This window comes from Calidris pugnax, unplaced genomic scaffold (genome assembly GCF_001431845.1).
Source record: "Calidris pugnax isolate Ruff unplaced genomic scaffold, ASM143184v1 scaffold165, whole genome shotgun sequence".
Classification (NCBI taxonomy): Eukaryota; Metazoa; Chordata; class Aves; order Charadriiformes; family Scolopacidae; genus Calidris; species Calidris pugnax.
The window spans coordinates 238,889-253,296 of record NW_015090878.1 but is presented as its reverse complement, the minus strand read 5'-3'; the positions used below and the strand labels follow the sequence as shown (position 1 = coordinate 253,296).

At 64.0% G+C, this 14,408-nt stretch overlaps 2 protein-coding genes across 2 annotated transcripts in view; one reads left to right on the top strand and one right to left on the bottom strand.

The window, feature by feature from the left end:
• AGBL5 (ATP/GTP binding protein-like 5) overlaps positions 1 to 14,322 on the bottom strand; it is a 26,769-nt gene extending 12,447 nt beyond the window's left edge. The window contains exons 1-12 of the mRNA XM_014946362.1: positions 13,999 to 14,322; positions 12,237 to 12,403; positions 10,637 to 10,814; positions 9,870 to 10,048; positions 8,672 to 9,236; positions 7,270 to 7,439; positions 5,429 to 5,564; positions 4,762 to 4,952; positions 4,011 to 4,213; positions 1,283 to 1,398; positions 821 to 867; positions 161 to 397 (exon numbers count right to left, since the gene is read on the bottom strand). Coding sequence (XP_014801848.1) covers positions 161 to 397; positions 821 to 867; positions 1,283 to 1,398; positions 4,011 to 4,213; positions 4,762 to 4,952; positions 5,429 to 5,564; positions 7,270 to 7,439; positions 8,672 to 9,236; positions 9,870 to 10,048; positions 10,637 to 10,814; positions 12,237 to 12,403; positions 13,999 to 14,103 — 2,294 coding nt within the window. The 5' untranslated portion in view covers positions 14,104 to 14,322. The remainder of the gene's footprint in view (positions 1 to 160; positions 398 to 820; positions 868 to 1,282; positions 1,399 to 4,010; positions 4,214 to 4,761; positions 4,953 to 5,428; positions 5,565 to 7,269; positions 7,440 to 8,671; positions 9,237 to 9,869; positions 10,049 to 10,636; positions 10,815 to 12,236; positions 12,404 to 13,998) is intronic.
• The window catches only part of LOC106890494 (basic salivary proline-rich protein 2-like), a 24,695-nt gene continuing 24,397 nt past the window's right edge, over positions 14,111 to 14,408 (top strand). Inside the window, exon 1 of the mRNA XM_014946361.1 lies at positions 14,111 to 14,147. Within this exon, the coding sequence (XP_014801847.1) occupies positions 14,111 to 14,147 (37 nt within the window). The remainder of the gene's footprint in view (positions 14,148 to 14,408) is intronic.

Genomic DNA, 14,408 nt, shown 5'->3' with positions numbered 1-14,408 from the left:
GAGGGGCTGTGGGATCGGGGTGGCGGGGGGGGTTCAACCGCCGGTGGGGGGATGCGCGGGAGCCCTGAGGTGACAGCGGGGCCCCGCCGTGAGGAGGTGGCCCTGTGGGGAAGGGTGGGCCCGGCCTCCCCCCCCCCCCCCCCCGCGGGGGGGGGGGGGCGGGGCGGGGGGGGGCCGGTGTGCGGGCGCTGCGGTGGGGGACGGCGGGGGCAGAGCCCCCTCCCCGGCGCCGCGGCCCCCCCCCGGGAGCTGGTGGCAGGGGGCAGGGCAGGGCTGGGGTCCCCGCGCCGCAGCCCCCGGGCGCCGTGGGGCCGTACCGGGGGGTGCAGGCCCTCGCCCCCGCGCAGGAGGAGTCCATCGGTGCTCTGCGCCCCCCTGGGGGGCTCCACGCAGCGCCCTGTGGGGACAGAGACCACTGTCACCACCGGCGGGGCACCCACAGCCCCTGTCGGGGGGGTGGTGTGGGTGTCCCAGCCCCCCAACCCTCTCCGCCTGCTGCAGCAGGTTGGGGTCACCCCAGGGGGTGCAGGATGGGCGCTGTGGCCCCCAGTGGGGTGGGGGCAGCCCCCCAGCCCTGTGCCGGTGCTGCGGTGCTGTCGGTGCGGACCCCGGCAGCCTCTGCCCGGTCGCTGGTCCCTTCGGCACCAGGACCCTGGGGGGTGCAAGGGGGCCCCCCAGGCTATGGAGAACGATGCACTGCTCCTGAGGCCAGACCCCCCAGCCCTGCTGCCCGGCTGGGGTGTCACTGGGGGCTCCCTGGCACAGACGATGGGGTGACCCCACACCGTGACCCCACACCGCTGCCAATGCTGGCACTTACCCGGGGTGCTCTGGGGCTCTCCTGGCTTCCAGCTTCTTGGGGAGCACCTGAGGGGAGGGGAGGGGGGGGTCAGTGCCAGGGAGGGGTGTTTGTCCCCGGTCTTGTGGAAGCCCCTGGCTGCTGGGGGTCCCACAGAGCCAGACCCCTGACCCCTGGGGCATCTACACAGCCTGGGCAAAATACATGTGGGGCAAAAATCCCGGGGAGAGCCCCACGGACTAGGGGTCTCAGCCCCACAGATTGAGGGGGTCTCATGCCTACAGATGGGGGGATCTATGAGCTCTTTGGGGAGCCCCTCGGCCAGCCTGGGTGATCGGTGTGCCGTGCCCCACACACTGGCATGGTGTGGATGGCTCAGCAGGGGCACGGTTTGCCCCCCAGCCCCATGTTCCCCCCGTGGGGCAGCCCCATCCCAGGGCCCTGCCGTCCCCCCGGGGTCCCCTCCCCGCTGCCCAGCGGTACCTGCAGCGGTTCCGTGCCGTGGGCAGCCGCCAGCTCTCCCGTGCCGCGCTGGGCCTCCCGCGGTCCCTGGCTGGTGCCAGTGCTCGGTGCTCCCCGGGTGCCCCCCGGCAACATCCCTGTGTGACAAAGGAGACAAATCTGAGCCCACGCTGGGGGTGTGTGGGGTTGGCGTGGGGGGCTGCAGTGGGGCACCGGCTGCCTGCCCTGGGCACAGAGAGCCGCTGTGGTGCGGATCGGGGAGGCCTGGCCCAGCCCCCAGCGCTGCTTGGCAAGAGCCCTCACCGGGCTGGTGGCCCACGCAGGCCGGGAGCTGAGCTGGCCACGGCTACCCATTGTGCCCGGGTGGCACAGTGGCACTGCTCTGCCCGTGCTTCAGCCATGCAGGAGGAGCCAGGGCCTGGCATGGCAAAGATGGGACAGACACACGGACATCCACGGGCTGGTGGTGCCAGCAGCACCACTGAGATGTCACAGCTCTGGCAAGGGGAGCCAGAAGCCCAGCAGCCACACCAGCCCATGGTGGCCATCAGTGCCCAATGCCAGCCCACGCACACGCACACACAGGCACACCAGCCAGCACAGGAGCCAGTGGCACAGCCGCTGTGCTGGCACCGTTCTGGTGCTGGAGAGCCAGAGGAGCCATGGTGGCAGCTGAGTGCCGTTGGGGAGGATGGTGACAGGCCCTCCGCAGCTCAGCGTGGGGCGGGATGAGACTGGCCAAGGATGGGCTTTGGGCTCGCACCAGGGATGGACAGGGGTGGCAACGGGGACAGGCATGGCCATGCGGGGCAGGATGGGGGCACGGTGGTGTGCCAGGACAGCCAGGGCTCAGTCCCGGTCCTGCCGGTGAAACCGGGGTGAACCGTGCTGGGGAACCACCGCCACAAGGCTGCCCGAACAGGGCAAGAGAAACGGGGACAGCTCGAGGGCAGATGCAGAGCCTGCGCCAGGACGGAAGAGCCCGGGGAAGCAGGACCTCGGCATCTGCTGGGGCAGGAGGGGTCCATGAGGGCATCCTGGCACCAGCCGGCAGGAGGGCAACGGCGTGGGGCTTGTATGGCAAAGCAAAACATTCCCGGGTGGCATTTTCCCAGGCAGCCATGGCGGTGCCAGTGCTGCTGGGGCCGTCACGCTGGGATGGGGGCACCGTGGGCGTGTCAGAGCCGGCACACAGGCCATCGAGCTGCCGGGTGATGCCAGGACAGGGAAGGAGGAGCCACGAGAGCCAGTGCCAGGAGCCAGGCAGGCGGCTGGCACTCGGCTCTGCTGGTCACGGCTGCCCTCGCCGGAGGAGGCTGTGCCGATGGCAGCGGGACAGCGGGCAGCATGGGCTCGGGGAGCAGAATGGTGCTGGTCCCTCCTCCCGAGACAGGCTCTGCCCCTCCAGCCCCACGAGGTCTGTTCCTGCTCACACACCCGACTGTCACCGACTCCCCGGCAGCGGGGCCAGGGGTTGCCCACGCTGGCTCCGGGGTGGCCGAGCATGCACGGCAGAAGGAACAGACGTCACAAGGTGCCCATGAGAACACAAGCCTTTTATTTCCTCCCCACCACCTTCTCATGGGGGACAAGAAACGGTCACCACAGGGTGCTGGAAAGCAAACAGGGAGGAGGACGAAGCAGGACAAGGAACACGAGGGGAGCAGGAGGAAGCAGCCAAGGGTGGGACACGCCGCGCTCTGCCCCCGGCGCGGCACACACAGCCTCCACACAAGGACAGTCACACTCAAGTCACACAGCCTGCCCCCTCGTCCCCACAGCAGACCCTTGCTCGCACTCCCCCCACCTTGGGGTGCAGGGATGGTGCTCACAGGGGCCCGGAGCCCCATAGCAAACTGGGGCTCCCAGTCCAGCCCCCTTCCCTTCACTAGGGGCTTTTGGGACCAGCCCATAGAGTAGCACCAGGGCTTCCCCACCATCGCCCAGCGGCTGCAGCACCGAGCCCCTGCCTGGTGGGGAGGAAGCCAGCCCCAGGGCACAGCCAGCCCCTTGCCTTGTTTTGGCTGCCAGACTGTGGTGTGGCCCCAGGGCTTGCAGGGTGGCAAGCTGCAGCATTCCCCCCCGCCATGCAGGCAGCTCAGTGCTGCCAGTCAGTCCCAGCCAGCCCCCACCGCACGCTCAAAGCCCCCAGTGCCTAATTGGAGCTCTGCCAGCCTGCCGTGACCAGAGCCATGTGCCACCATCACCTGCTGCTCGGCCGGTGCCTGGGAAAGGAAAAGGCACTTTGGTGCAGGCCTTGGGAATGCTTTGGGAGTGGCTGAGGCCAAGGGAGGGCAAGGAGAGGTTTTCCATGCCAGCCTTTCAGAGCCCCTTGTCCCCCGCCCTGGGCAGCGGAGCCACCAGGGCCACTGTCCTGGCAGACGGAGCCCTTCGGGTCTCAGTGCAAAAGAAGCCACGGACAGGCTCTGCCCAGCCAGAGCTCCTGGGCCGGTGGGCAAGAGCTCAGCTGGGCCCCCCTCAGCTCCCTGGAGAGGCCCCGGGTCTCGCTGTGGGGTGTCTGTCCCGGCCCAGCCAGGGCTGCTCCACTGGGGACGGAGCACAGCGTCCAGGACCCTCCTGAGGGGCCGGGGGGGCCGTTCACACACACTTCTTCCACGCAAAAAACCCACTTTTATTACATCAAAGCAGAGGGTTGGGCCGGCACAGGGCTCTCCTCAGGGCTGTGGCCTGGCGCAGCAGCTCGACAGGTAGGGGACCAAGCGCAGGAGAGGTCCCCAGCCCAGCTTACCTCTGCCGGGGGCTCTGGCGCTGCCCCTCTGGGGGCTCTGGGTGGCAGCGGGGGGGCCGGGGTCCCTGCTGCAGCTGAAGGTGAAGCTGGGGGAGGCTTTGATGTGGGGCGAGTCCTGCTGGCTGCCCCCGCTGCCGCTGGTGCCGTTGCTGAAGCTCCTGGTGCGGGACAGGGCGTTATCGGAGGCTGAGGTGGGCAGCCCGCTGGAAGGGGAGGAGAAATGGGGGGCTCAGATTGGCTCTGTGGGGAGGGGTCCCCTCTGTGTGCCCCCACAGCCCAGGCTCTGCTGCTGCAGGACACTGGGTCTGTCGGAGCCTGGTGGCTGGTGACCAGCTGAGGACAGGAATGTCACCAAGGTTGTCCCTCAGCAGCAGCAGCCCCCAGTCCCCCTCCCACTACATTGCGTCAGCAGCAGCGTTTCAGAGCTCCCCCTCCCTCGCCCCCAGCCCCAATCCCAGCGCCGGACCGGGCTGGGGAGACACTGGGTCTCTCCTCAGGGACACCGGGGTGGGTGAATCCCGAACAGCATCACCCCACAGGGCTGGGTGTCCCCTGTGCTCTCCAAGGACACGGAGCTGGGGGACACACGCAGATGACAAAGCAACTCCACAGGGACAAGCAGGGACCCCAACAGAGCGAGCGAATAGACCTCGGCTTCGTTAGCTGCGGGGTGACTCACTTGGAGCACATTTATCATCTCTAATTGGCGTTATCCAGCAGCTCCTCAACACTCAACCCGCTGGGCCCTTACGTGGAGGTCCTGGGGGGGGTCCTGGCACCTCCTCTCCTGCGCGGGCCCCCGCTGGCGCCCTTCATGCCCCGCACGTGCCGCAGCATCCAGGCCCGCAGGTTGCTGAGGCAGCTGTGCTCCGAGAGGACGATGCGGGGCCAGGGGTTGCACTCTGCCATGTCCAGCGCCGCCACCGCCACGGCCCGGCCCACCTGTGGGAGAGAGGTGCTGGTGACCAACAGCCCCCGCACTCGGGAACTGGGACAGGAAAACAAAGAAAGGCAAAATCCGAACCCCAGAGCACCCCCCAGAGCTCGTTTTGGCTCCGTTGCAGGCTCCAGTCGAGATCCCCAGAAGGAGGAATGTTCCCAGAGCGTCTCTGGACGAGGGCCAGTCAGGGGCCCACGGCCACAGGGACCAGCCACCTCTGGTTGGGAGACTGGACGAGCACCCCCAGACTCACTGGCTCTGTGTGACCCCCAGACCAGGGTCCCAGCGTGTCAGTAGTGGTGTGAGACGTGCAGAGATGACCCCAGGCTACCCCAGGGGCCGAGGGCAGAAGCCCCCAGTCCCAGGCACTGAGCAAAGCGTTTTGGGGCTGGGGTTAGCGGCAGGGGCACCCCCAGATGGCTGGGACCCCCTTACCTGCTCAAACGCCCCCCCTCCCCACTGCTGGGGACCCTCTTACCTGCTCAAACAGCTCCACGGTGTAGCGGGAGGGGAAGGCTGGGGGCGGCGGGGGGCTGGCCCGCCCGTTGTCGTGGCAGGCCACCGGGATGGGGTTCACCGAGCGCCCCGTGTTGTAGTTACACTCCAGCGTGTAGCTGTGGAGCACAAGGAGAGCCCATGTTATCCGATGGACCCACAGCCACCGGGGCACTGCTGCTGCAATGACACTGCACCAGCAGAGCTGGGGTCACCTCTCCTGGGAGCCACCAGTGTCCCCCCCCAGCCCCCGGGAGGGGTCTGGAGAGAAGAGGTGCCTCCTGCCATCGTGCCACAGCTCTTGCTGCAACCTGCACCTTTTCTCATCTGCTGAGGAAGGAATAAAGAGGGGAAAAATCAGCAGTTGGCCATCAGGTGAAGGCCAGGGGAGGTGGCTGTGACTCGGGACCCAAGGGACCAGACTCTGAAATCGATGCCAAAGAGAGGACCGGCCATGGGGGAGCAGGAGCAAGCAGTGATCACCGAGCGCCCAAAGTGCCAAGTACCCACTTCTTACCTCAAATCAACAGCCAAGGCACCCCCATCTGCCAGGGACACCCCAACCGCTGCCTTTTGAGGGAGACGCAACTACCAGAAGATGTTCTCTGGTCAATTTAAAAGGCTCTGCCACCATCCCTGGTGGGTTCACGCTAAGGACGGGGCAAAAGACTCACCCAGGGCATGGGAGAGGGGATGGCACATCGCTCCCCTGGAGCAAAGCCTCACACTGTGACAATTTTCTGGCAATGAGACACTGAATCACGTGGCCCAGACTGTGGGACTTCAGGGCAAGAGACATCGAGCCACTTTCTAGCTCTCTTTTCCCTGCCACAAGCCCACTGACCGCATGAACTTGCCCACTGACCAGAGGAACTTGCCTTCCTCTGCCATGGTGTGCCAATGCTGGCCTGGCACCCACAGGGCAAACCACTGTGGCAGCAACTGACCACCATGGCCCCACCATCACCACCAACCACGGCACCACAGCCACCCCCAGCAGCAGGAGGCTGACTGAATGTGGAATGGGGGGGCTGTAAGGGACCTTTGGAGATCCTTTAGTCTGACCCCCTGCCAAAGCAGGGTCACCAAACACAGCTCAGTGGGCTCCAAAAGCAGAGGGGATCACCCCCTCTCCAGCCACCAGTTTCCTAGGCTGTCACTGCAGGGCTGGAGGCCGTGTGCCCCCTGAGCTGCGGGGCGGGGGGGGCGAGCTGGCACTGCTTCCATGTCTCCTCAAACCCCAGATGCCCAGGGAACGCAGCGTCTCCTCAAGAATCATTACACACTGCTCTTCTCGTACTCTACCCTTGGCATCTGCAACTGGCTGCCACCAGGGACAAACTGGGTAAAACAGGCTGTTGGTCTCATTAATTCAGCCGTTTTTATGTTCCCAGCAACCACAACAGAAACAGGGACAAAAATATCCCAGCCCATGCTGGGGAGAGGCACGCGGCTGCTCCGGGTCACACAAACACCCTCAGCTCCCAAATCATAAACTGCTCGAGGCTGGAATCTCACAGGCGAGGTCTGGGGAAGCTGAGCCCATTACAACAGGTTTTAATTACAGCTCAACACGAACGTAAACATCTGAGAAAGAGGAGAATTCCTTCTGGGAGGCTGTGCACAAGGAGCTCTGCAACAGCAAGGACAAGAGGCCAGAGCAGCTCCAGAGGGATGGGGAGGAGGAGGAGGAGCCAGGACAGAGGGTCAGGAATGCGGTTGGGCCCCTGCACCCAGCGTGCGACACCCTCCTTGGCCAGTCTTAGCCCCAGCAGGGAGCCCCAGGGACAGCAGGCCAGGAGAGACAGAGGAAGGTTTCCCTACCTGTGGATGATCCCCAAGGCTTTGTAGATGGCCACCCGCCCGCTGCCCTCCTTTGACTGCCCGTCCCGCTTGTCTTTGGCGTACATGTTCTTCTCCGAGAAGTTACAGCCCGTGAAGTCGAAGTGAGGTGAGTTCAGGGAGATGAGTTTGGGGAACAGCATGTTCTCCACCTGCGGCACAGTGGGGAATGCGGGTGAATTCTTGGGGTGAGGGAGCCCTTGGCTGCTTGTCCTACCCAGCACTACCCGTGCCGAGCTCTGGGATGCACCAGGGTGTTGGCTGGTCCCACTCTGCCCAGTTCCAGCATCTCACACACCCCAGCCCTGCCTGGGGAACGCTGCCCACCCCTGCCCATCCCATGCAGGGATAGGGAGCAGCTGGGCTCCCCTGAGGAGAGGAGGGACCCCCATGGCAGGGCTCTTCCCCACCTTCTTGTCCTTTGGGAGAAGAAGCGAGCTAGCAGTGTGCCAAGGTGGCCAAGAAGGCTACCAGCATCCTGGCCTGTATCAGGAACAGTGTGGCCAGCAGCAGTAGGGCAGTGACTGCCCCCCTGTACTGGGCACTGGTGAGGCCCCACCTTGAGGGCTGGGTCCAGTTTTGGGCCCCTCACGACAGGAAAGACCTTGGGGGGCTGGAGGGTGTCCAGGGAAGGGCAACAGAGCTGGTGAGGGGTCTGGAGAACAAATCTTGTGGGGAGCAGCTGAAGGAGCTGGGGGTGTTCAGCCTGGAGAAAAGGAGGCTGAGGGGAGACCTTCTCGCCCTCTACAACTCCCTGAAAGGAGGGTGTGGCCAGGGGGAGGCAGTCTCTTCTCCCAAAGACCAGGTGATGGGACAAGAGGAAATGGCCTCAAGTTGCACCAGGGGACGTTTAGGATGGATACTGGGAACGATTTCTTCACTGAAAGGGTTTTCAAGCCTTGGCAGAGGCTGCCCAGGGCAGTGGTGGAGTCACTATCCCTGGAGGGATTTAAAAGCCAGACAGACATGGTGCTGAGGGACATGGGTCAGTGGTTGGTTTGTCAGTGTTGGGTTGATGGTTGGACTCCATGATCTGAGAGGTCCCTCCCAACCTGGACAATTCCATGATTCTATGAAGAGGGGGCAGCTCCTCTGTCCTGCCCACGCCAAATCCCAGGGAAAGCCCAGACCTGCTGCCACTGCCCCGGCCACAGGGGAGAGGGGAGCAAATCTCACTGAGCCCCAGGGGGCAGACAGCCCAGCCAGGCTCCTCGGGCACCAGCCCCGTCCCCACAAGGACCTCCATTTGTGGTGTGACAGGGACCTCCCAGCAGTGGGGGGAGTGTTGGGGATCCTGGAGAGGGGGCAGAGTGGTGGGAGGGTCCCAGCACCCCTGTAACTCCTACCCCCCAGTGCCCCTGTAACTCCTACCTCCTGCCCTCACCTGATCGTTTTCGTCAGGGAAACTGTTGCCGTACATGAAGCAGCCACGCTTGGAGGCATGGCCGTGGAGATCCACGTAGTAGGCCAGCCCGCTGTCCTGGGGCGGGATGGATTCAGGGGGAGGTGCTGACGAAGGCCTCCTGCCTTCTTCCTCCTCCTCACAGTGCTCGGTGCCGTGGCTCGACGGGAGGATCCAGACAGCTGGGTCCCTGTTGCCTGGCTCGGCAGCGGGGGCCCCCGGGAGCCGGGGTTCCTGAGAAGGGCTGAGGAAGGTGCTGGTTTGCCAGCTGCCGGGCGAGTTGCGGAGGTTATTGGCTTTCTCCAGCTCGGACAGGGCCGGCTCTGTGGACGGGGCGCTGTCACGGACGGAATGGTTGGAAGATTTTGTGCTTAGGGAGCTGGTGCCCAGCGGGGAGACGTAGGTCCTCCAGTCGGGAGAGCCCGGCAGGACGCGGCTGTGCACGTGGTGGTAGAGGAGGACAGCTTTGGCCCCGTACACCGCAGGGTGCAGCTCGGCGTCGGGATTCAGGTACTGGCGATTCAGGTTCACCCCACGAGAGTCCGTTCTGCAGAGAGAGAGACATGAGGTCCTTTGCTCAGCACCGTCCTTCCCTCCTAATGGCCGAGGCTTTGGGCTCCATCCTGGAGCACAAGTGGCCAAACCAGCCCCTCTTTTGGAGTCCTCAGCTCAGGAGAGACATGGAGCTGTTGGAGCACGGCCAGCGGAGGCCCCGGAGATGCTGGGAGGGCTGGAGCCCCTCTGCTGGGAGGGGGGGCTGAGAGAGTTGTGTGGGGGGGGTCAGCCTGGAGAAGAGAAGACTCCGGGGAGACCTTGGAGCCCCTGCCAGTCCCTAAAGAAGGGGGGCTCCAGGAAAGCTGGGGAGGGACTCTGGATGAAGGAGGGGAGCCCTAGGAGGAGGGCTGAAAAGACACTGAAAGAGGGGAGATTGAGATGAGATGTGAGGACAAAATTCTTTGCTATGAGGGTGGTGACAGCCTGGCCCAGGTTGGCCAGAGAAGCTGTGGCTGCCCCATCTCTGGAGGAGTTCAAGGCCAGGTTGGAGGGGGCTTGGAGCAACCTGGTCTAGTGGGAGGTGTCCCTGCCCAGGGCAGGGGGTGGCATGGGGGTGGCTTTAAGGGCCCTTCCCACCCAAACAGCTCTGTGGTTCTGTGATCAGCAGTGCCCTGTGCTCTCTCACCGATAGTGGCCTCGCACCACCCCGTCGGGGTTCAGCATGGGGATGAGCTTAAAGACAAACATCCGCCGCAGCATCTGAGCCCGGGGGTCCTCCTCCCGCAGGATGAAGTCCAGGAAGCCATTGAAGACAAAGCTGGAGGGTGTTTCTCCTGGGTGGACTCTGCTGCTGAGGAAGAACACCTGGGGACAAACAGATGGGGACGATGGGCAGGCTCCTGCCTGCCCTGAGGTGCTGCAATGGCCTGGCCAGGAGAAAAGCCCCCCGAGTGACCGCACAGAGTGAGGAAGGAGCCTAACAGCCATGGTAATGTAGAGCCCTTCTCTTGGTGGGAGCTGCTCAGCAGGAGATGCACATGCAGCCCCTGGCACCCCACCCCAGCTCTGTGCAGCCACAGCGGGAGCTCCCCGCCTGTCCCCCATCCCCGACACCCCAAGAACAGCCCTTCCTTCAGCCTCTTCACAGCTCAAGGGGCAACAGCAATAAAAGGAGGGCAGAACAGAACTCTTAGGAAACAAGACACTAATTTTTTCCCTGAGGAACATGTGTGGTGCTACCACAGGGTGTTTCATGGTGACAGGGATGCACTGGGGAGCTCCCAGCAGGCTCCCAGTTCCCACACCTCGATTCGGGATCTCACAGACTCCCCACGCTCCAGCCCCACAGGACATGGCACCCTTCAAGGCAGAGGGTGGGGTTAAGGGCCTGACACAAGGACTGTGGCACACAGTTTGCTGGCCATGCTGGCCATCCCCAGCACAGGAGCTCACCCTCTTCCCTGCGAAGCGGCGCGGCCGTGGAGTGCTGGTGTCTGGGAAGAGCTTGTCCAGGCGGGGCTCCCGCTTCTCCAGCATGCCGTGGCAGGAGGTGACGGTCAGCAGGTCCACACGCAGCTTGTCCAGAGAGTGGCACAGCAGCTCCCGGTGGTAATAGACCGAATCCAGGGGGCTGCAGGGTGAGGAGAGACACTCATCCTGCCTGTCCCGGCCCAGGGGGGCACAGCCTCCCCTCCAGGGAAGAAAGGGCTGGGGTGGTGGAGCTGGGAACCAAGGGGCAAGATGCTGGGCATCACCCTGGCAGCTGCTGGGGACACCCTAAAGGAGTGAGAGGAGGGTCCCAGCAGGGCAGGGGACACTTGCCACCCCTGAGCCCTGAGCTCTGCCTCCAGCTGCCTATCCTCCAGCAGGACCGTGTCCCTGCTCGCTGTGCTCCCCGGGAGTTCCACAGCCCTGGCCTGGCCCGAGCCACCAGTGCCTCTTCTGCTGCCGGGCTGGGCACTGCCGCTCCCCTCGGAGACCCCCAGGAACACGGTGCTCCTGAGCAGCAGCTCCTTCTGAGGAGAGAGCAGTAGCCCAGGCCACCCCCCAGGGCTGCGAGGGTGTCAGCTGGGGTGAGCAAGGAGGTAGCAGCCCCTGTCCTTCAGGAGCCCACCCTGTCGGGTGCTGCTGCAGAGGGTCTGGGGGCTTGATGTAACTCTCACACAGAGGGGAGGGTGATCCGCCTGCACAGAGACCCCCAGCTGTGCCAGGGGAGCCGGGACCCCCTGTGGAAGCATTTGGTCAGGATCACCAGCCCCACCACCATCCTGAGGGGCTCAGGGGCCACCCGCCCATGACGGGGTTTGACCCACAGAGACTGCAGCATCACTGTCAGACCCTTCCCGACTGACTGCCAGGCTTTGAACTCTCACAGTTCTCCATCGCCTGACAATTTAAGGACAAACACCTTCCAATAAACCAACGCTCACCTCTTATCTAAGAAAAGGTATTTACAATCCCTACCCTGCAGCACGGAAAGGAAAGCCCCGGAGCCAGGACAGAGCCATCAGCAGAGACACACAGACACAGACTGTTCTCCCCCCTCAGCCAGGCACTAAGCTCTCCTGGGACTGCTGAGAAGAAATTCTTGAGATCAGAGGGGCTTCCTCACACGATCCACACAGAGCCCGGCACTAAGGCTGGCTCTTGGTGAAATCTCCCTCCGTGACAGCAGTGGTAGAGGAAGGAAGCAGCGGGAGAGAGACACCCCAATCTTCCCGCAGCCAGAAGCGGGAAAGCAAACGAGGTCTTGGCCTCTGAGAAGCCCCTCTCCTTAAACCCAGGGCTGTAGATCTGTCACAGCCCCTCCTCAGCATGATGGGAACCTGCTGGGGAGATCCGGCTGAAGCAATAACAGACCCTCTGGAAGCCCCTTGGAAGCACATGCGCAGGGGAAGCTGCTGCAGCTCGGGCAGAGCTGGGGCCCAGAGGAGCAAGCACCAGGGGGTTGCGGGGGGCACAGAGACCCCCCTCTGCAGCCAGAGCTGGACGACACCACATCCTGGGAAGGGGGCAAAGCCAGGCAGGCGAGGGCTGGGAGCGGGGGGCGCACCTGCTGGGAGACATGTGCTTGCACTCCTGGAAGCGGCCGTCCAGCTGCGCCAGCATCTCCTGGCACTCGGTGTAGGAGAAGGGGTAGCAGAAGGCAAAGTAGGTGGTGGCCCCGCGGTGCTCCAGGAAGCGGTGCACGAAGGACAGCACAAACTGCGTCTCCACCATCTGGGACAGACACAAAGCAGAGGCTGAGCAGGGGCAGCCGGCCCAGGCCATGCAGAGCCACCTCCCGAACACAAGCCAGGAGGCCACAGCCACCGTGGGCCCCTGTGGTTCCCCCTGCCCCAGGCGGTGCCAGCAGCCACTGGCCCTTCTCTAACCACACGGGAATGGAAGCCGTGCTCCCAGCACACCCCAGCCCGCTCTGCTCAGACCCCCGAAACACCAGGCTGTTTCTTGCAAACCTTTGGTTCTCCGGTCCCTGGAGGGGACACCCCCTGGCCACATTCCCAGCTCTGGGGCAGAACTCTCTAGGAAACCCAGGGGGTCCCTTCTGGTCCTTGTGCCCACCCGCCAGTGCCCAGAGACTGCACAATAACTGCTGTGTCTCAGCATGCTTCGCAGAGTTAACGAGCGCCGCAGAGCCCAGCTGCATGTCACATCTCTCCCTGGGATGGCACAGGCCACACCGACTGCCAGGGTACGGGAGACTCTCTTTGGCCCCTATTTTGTGGGGCAGAAGTGGGGACATGTTGTGGGGGGCTGTTGCCTCCCCACGGCAGCACATACAGAGCAAGGACAGCCCAGAGCACCCACAGGGGAACTCCTCCAGGCAGCTCCCAATAGACTGAAGGCAGAAAACCCCGGAAGCAGCAAACCCCTGTTCCAGGCCCAAACAGCTCAATGGGGCTGTGAGTCAACCCACTGCCGTGGCTGTTCTTGCTGGTGTCGGTTCCCTGGGCACTCCCGCACTGCTCCCCTGGGGCACCCTGCCGCAAACAGCCATTTACTGACCACTTTGACAACTGCTGAAGGGGAAGGGAAGCCCCAGGCTTGCTCCGAGAGCCGTTCTGTGGTTCCCCTAGTCACACAACAGGGAAGTCACCCAGCAAGAGCCTGCGCCCCGGCCCGAGCTGGCCAGTGGAGAAGAGAGCGGCTGAGTTCTCCTCTCCTGAGTGCCCAGCCCTGGGAAGGGGCTTTGTCCTTATCCCTCCACCCTCTCCCTTCGAAAGGTCTCTTCCCACCCTTTAAAGGCCATCTAGTCCACCCCTCTGCCATAGGCAGGGACATCTTCCACTAGATCAGGCTGCTCAGAGCCCCATCCAGCCTGGCCTACTCCCTTGCCCTGCTGGCCGTGTTCAGGGGATACAGCCCAGGGTGCAGGGGGCTGGCTGGGCTGCCAGCGCATGTTGCCAGCTCATGGCCAGCTTTTCACCCCCCAGCACTCCCAAGTCCTTCTCCTCCTGCTCTCCATCCGTTCTCTGCCCAGCCTGGATCTATGTTTGGGATTGTGCTGACCCACACGAAGGACCCTGCACTTGACCTTGTTGGACCTCATAAGGGTTGCACAGTCACACTTCTCCAGCCTGTCCAGGTCCCTCTGGGTGACATCCTATCCCTCTAGCGTGTCACTGCACCACTCAGCTTGGCGTCTCCACACACTTACTGAGGGCTGTCAAGAGTACAAACCAGTCGCTCGCCCCACACAGGAGGCTGACGATCAGCCCAGCATGGTGAGTGAGGGGTGTTTGTGTCCCCAGAGCTGTCCCCAACCCTGAACATGGGGTCCTCTCCCCACCCCCCAGCCTCAGTTCCCATACCTCGAAGCTGGGCCGCTCTCGGATGCGCTCCCAGCGGGGCCGCACAGGTAGGGTGCGCACAAAGGGGGACATGCCCTGGGAGTACAGCCGGCTCTGCTTGTTCATGTTCAGGATGTGCAGCTTGATCAGCTTCCCCGGGGCGCCCCCCCGTACGCTGAAGTAGAACCAGGACCTGGGGAGGGGCAGCAGGGTCAGCTCTGCCCCTGTCCTGGGGCCCCTAAAAACCCCCAGTCCACCCTCCGGGGACCCCCAGTCTCACCACCCGGTCCTGACAGCCTCCTCCTCCTGTCAGAGCCCCAGGGGGATCACAGACCTATAAGTCCCCCCTTCCAGTGCATCCCTGACCCTGCTAGCCTACCCCCAGCCGCCCCTGGGGACCTCCCGGCCCCTTCCTATTGCCCCCGTGCCCC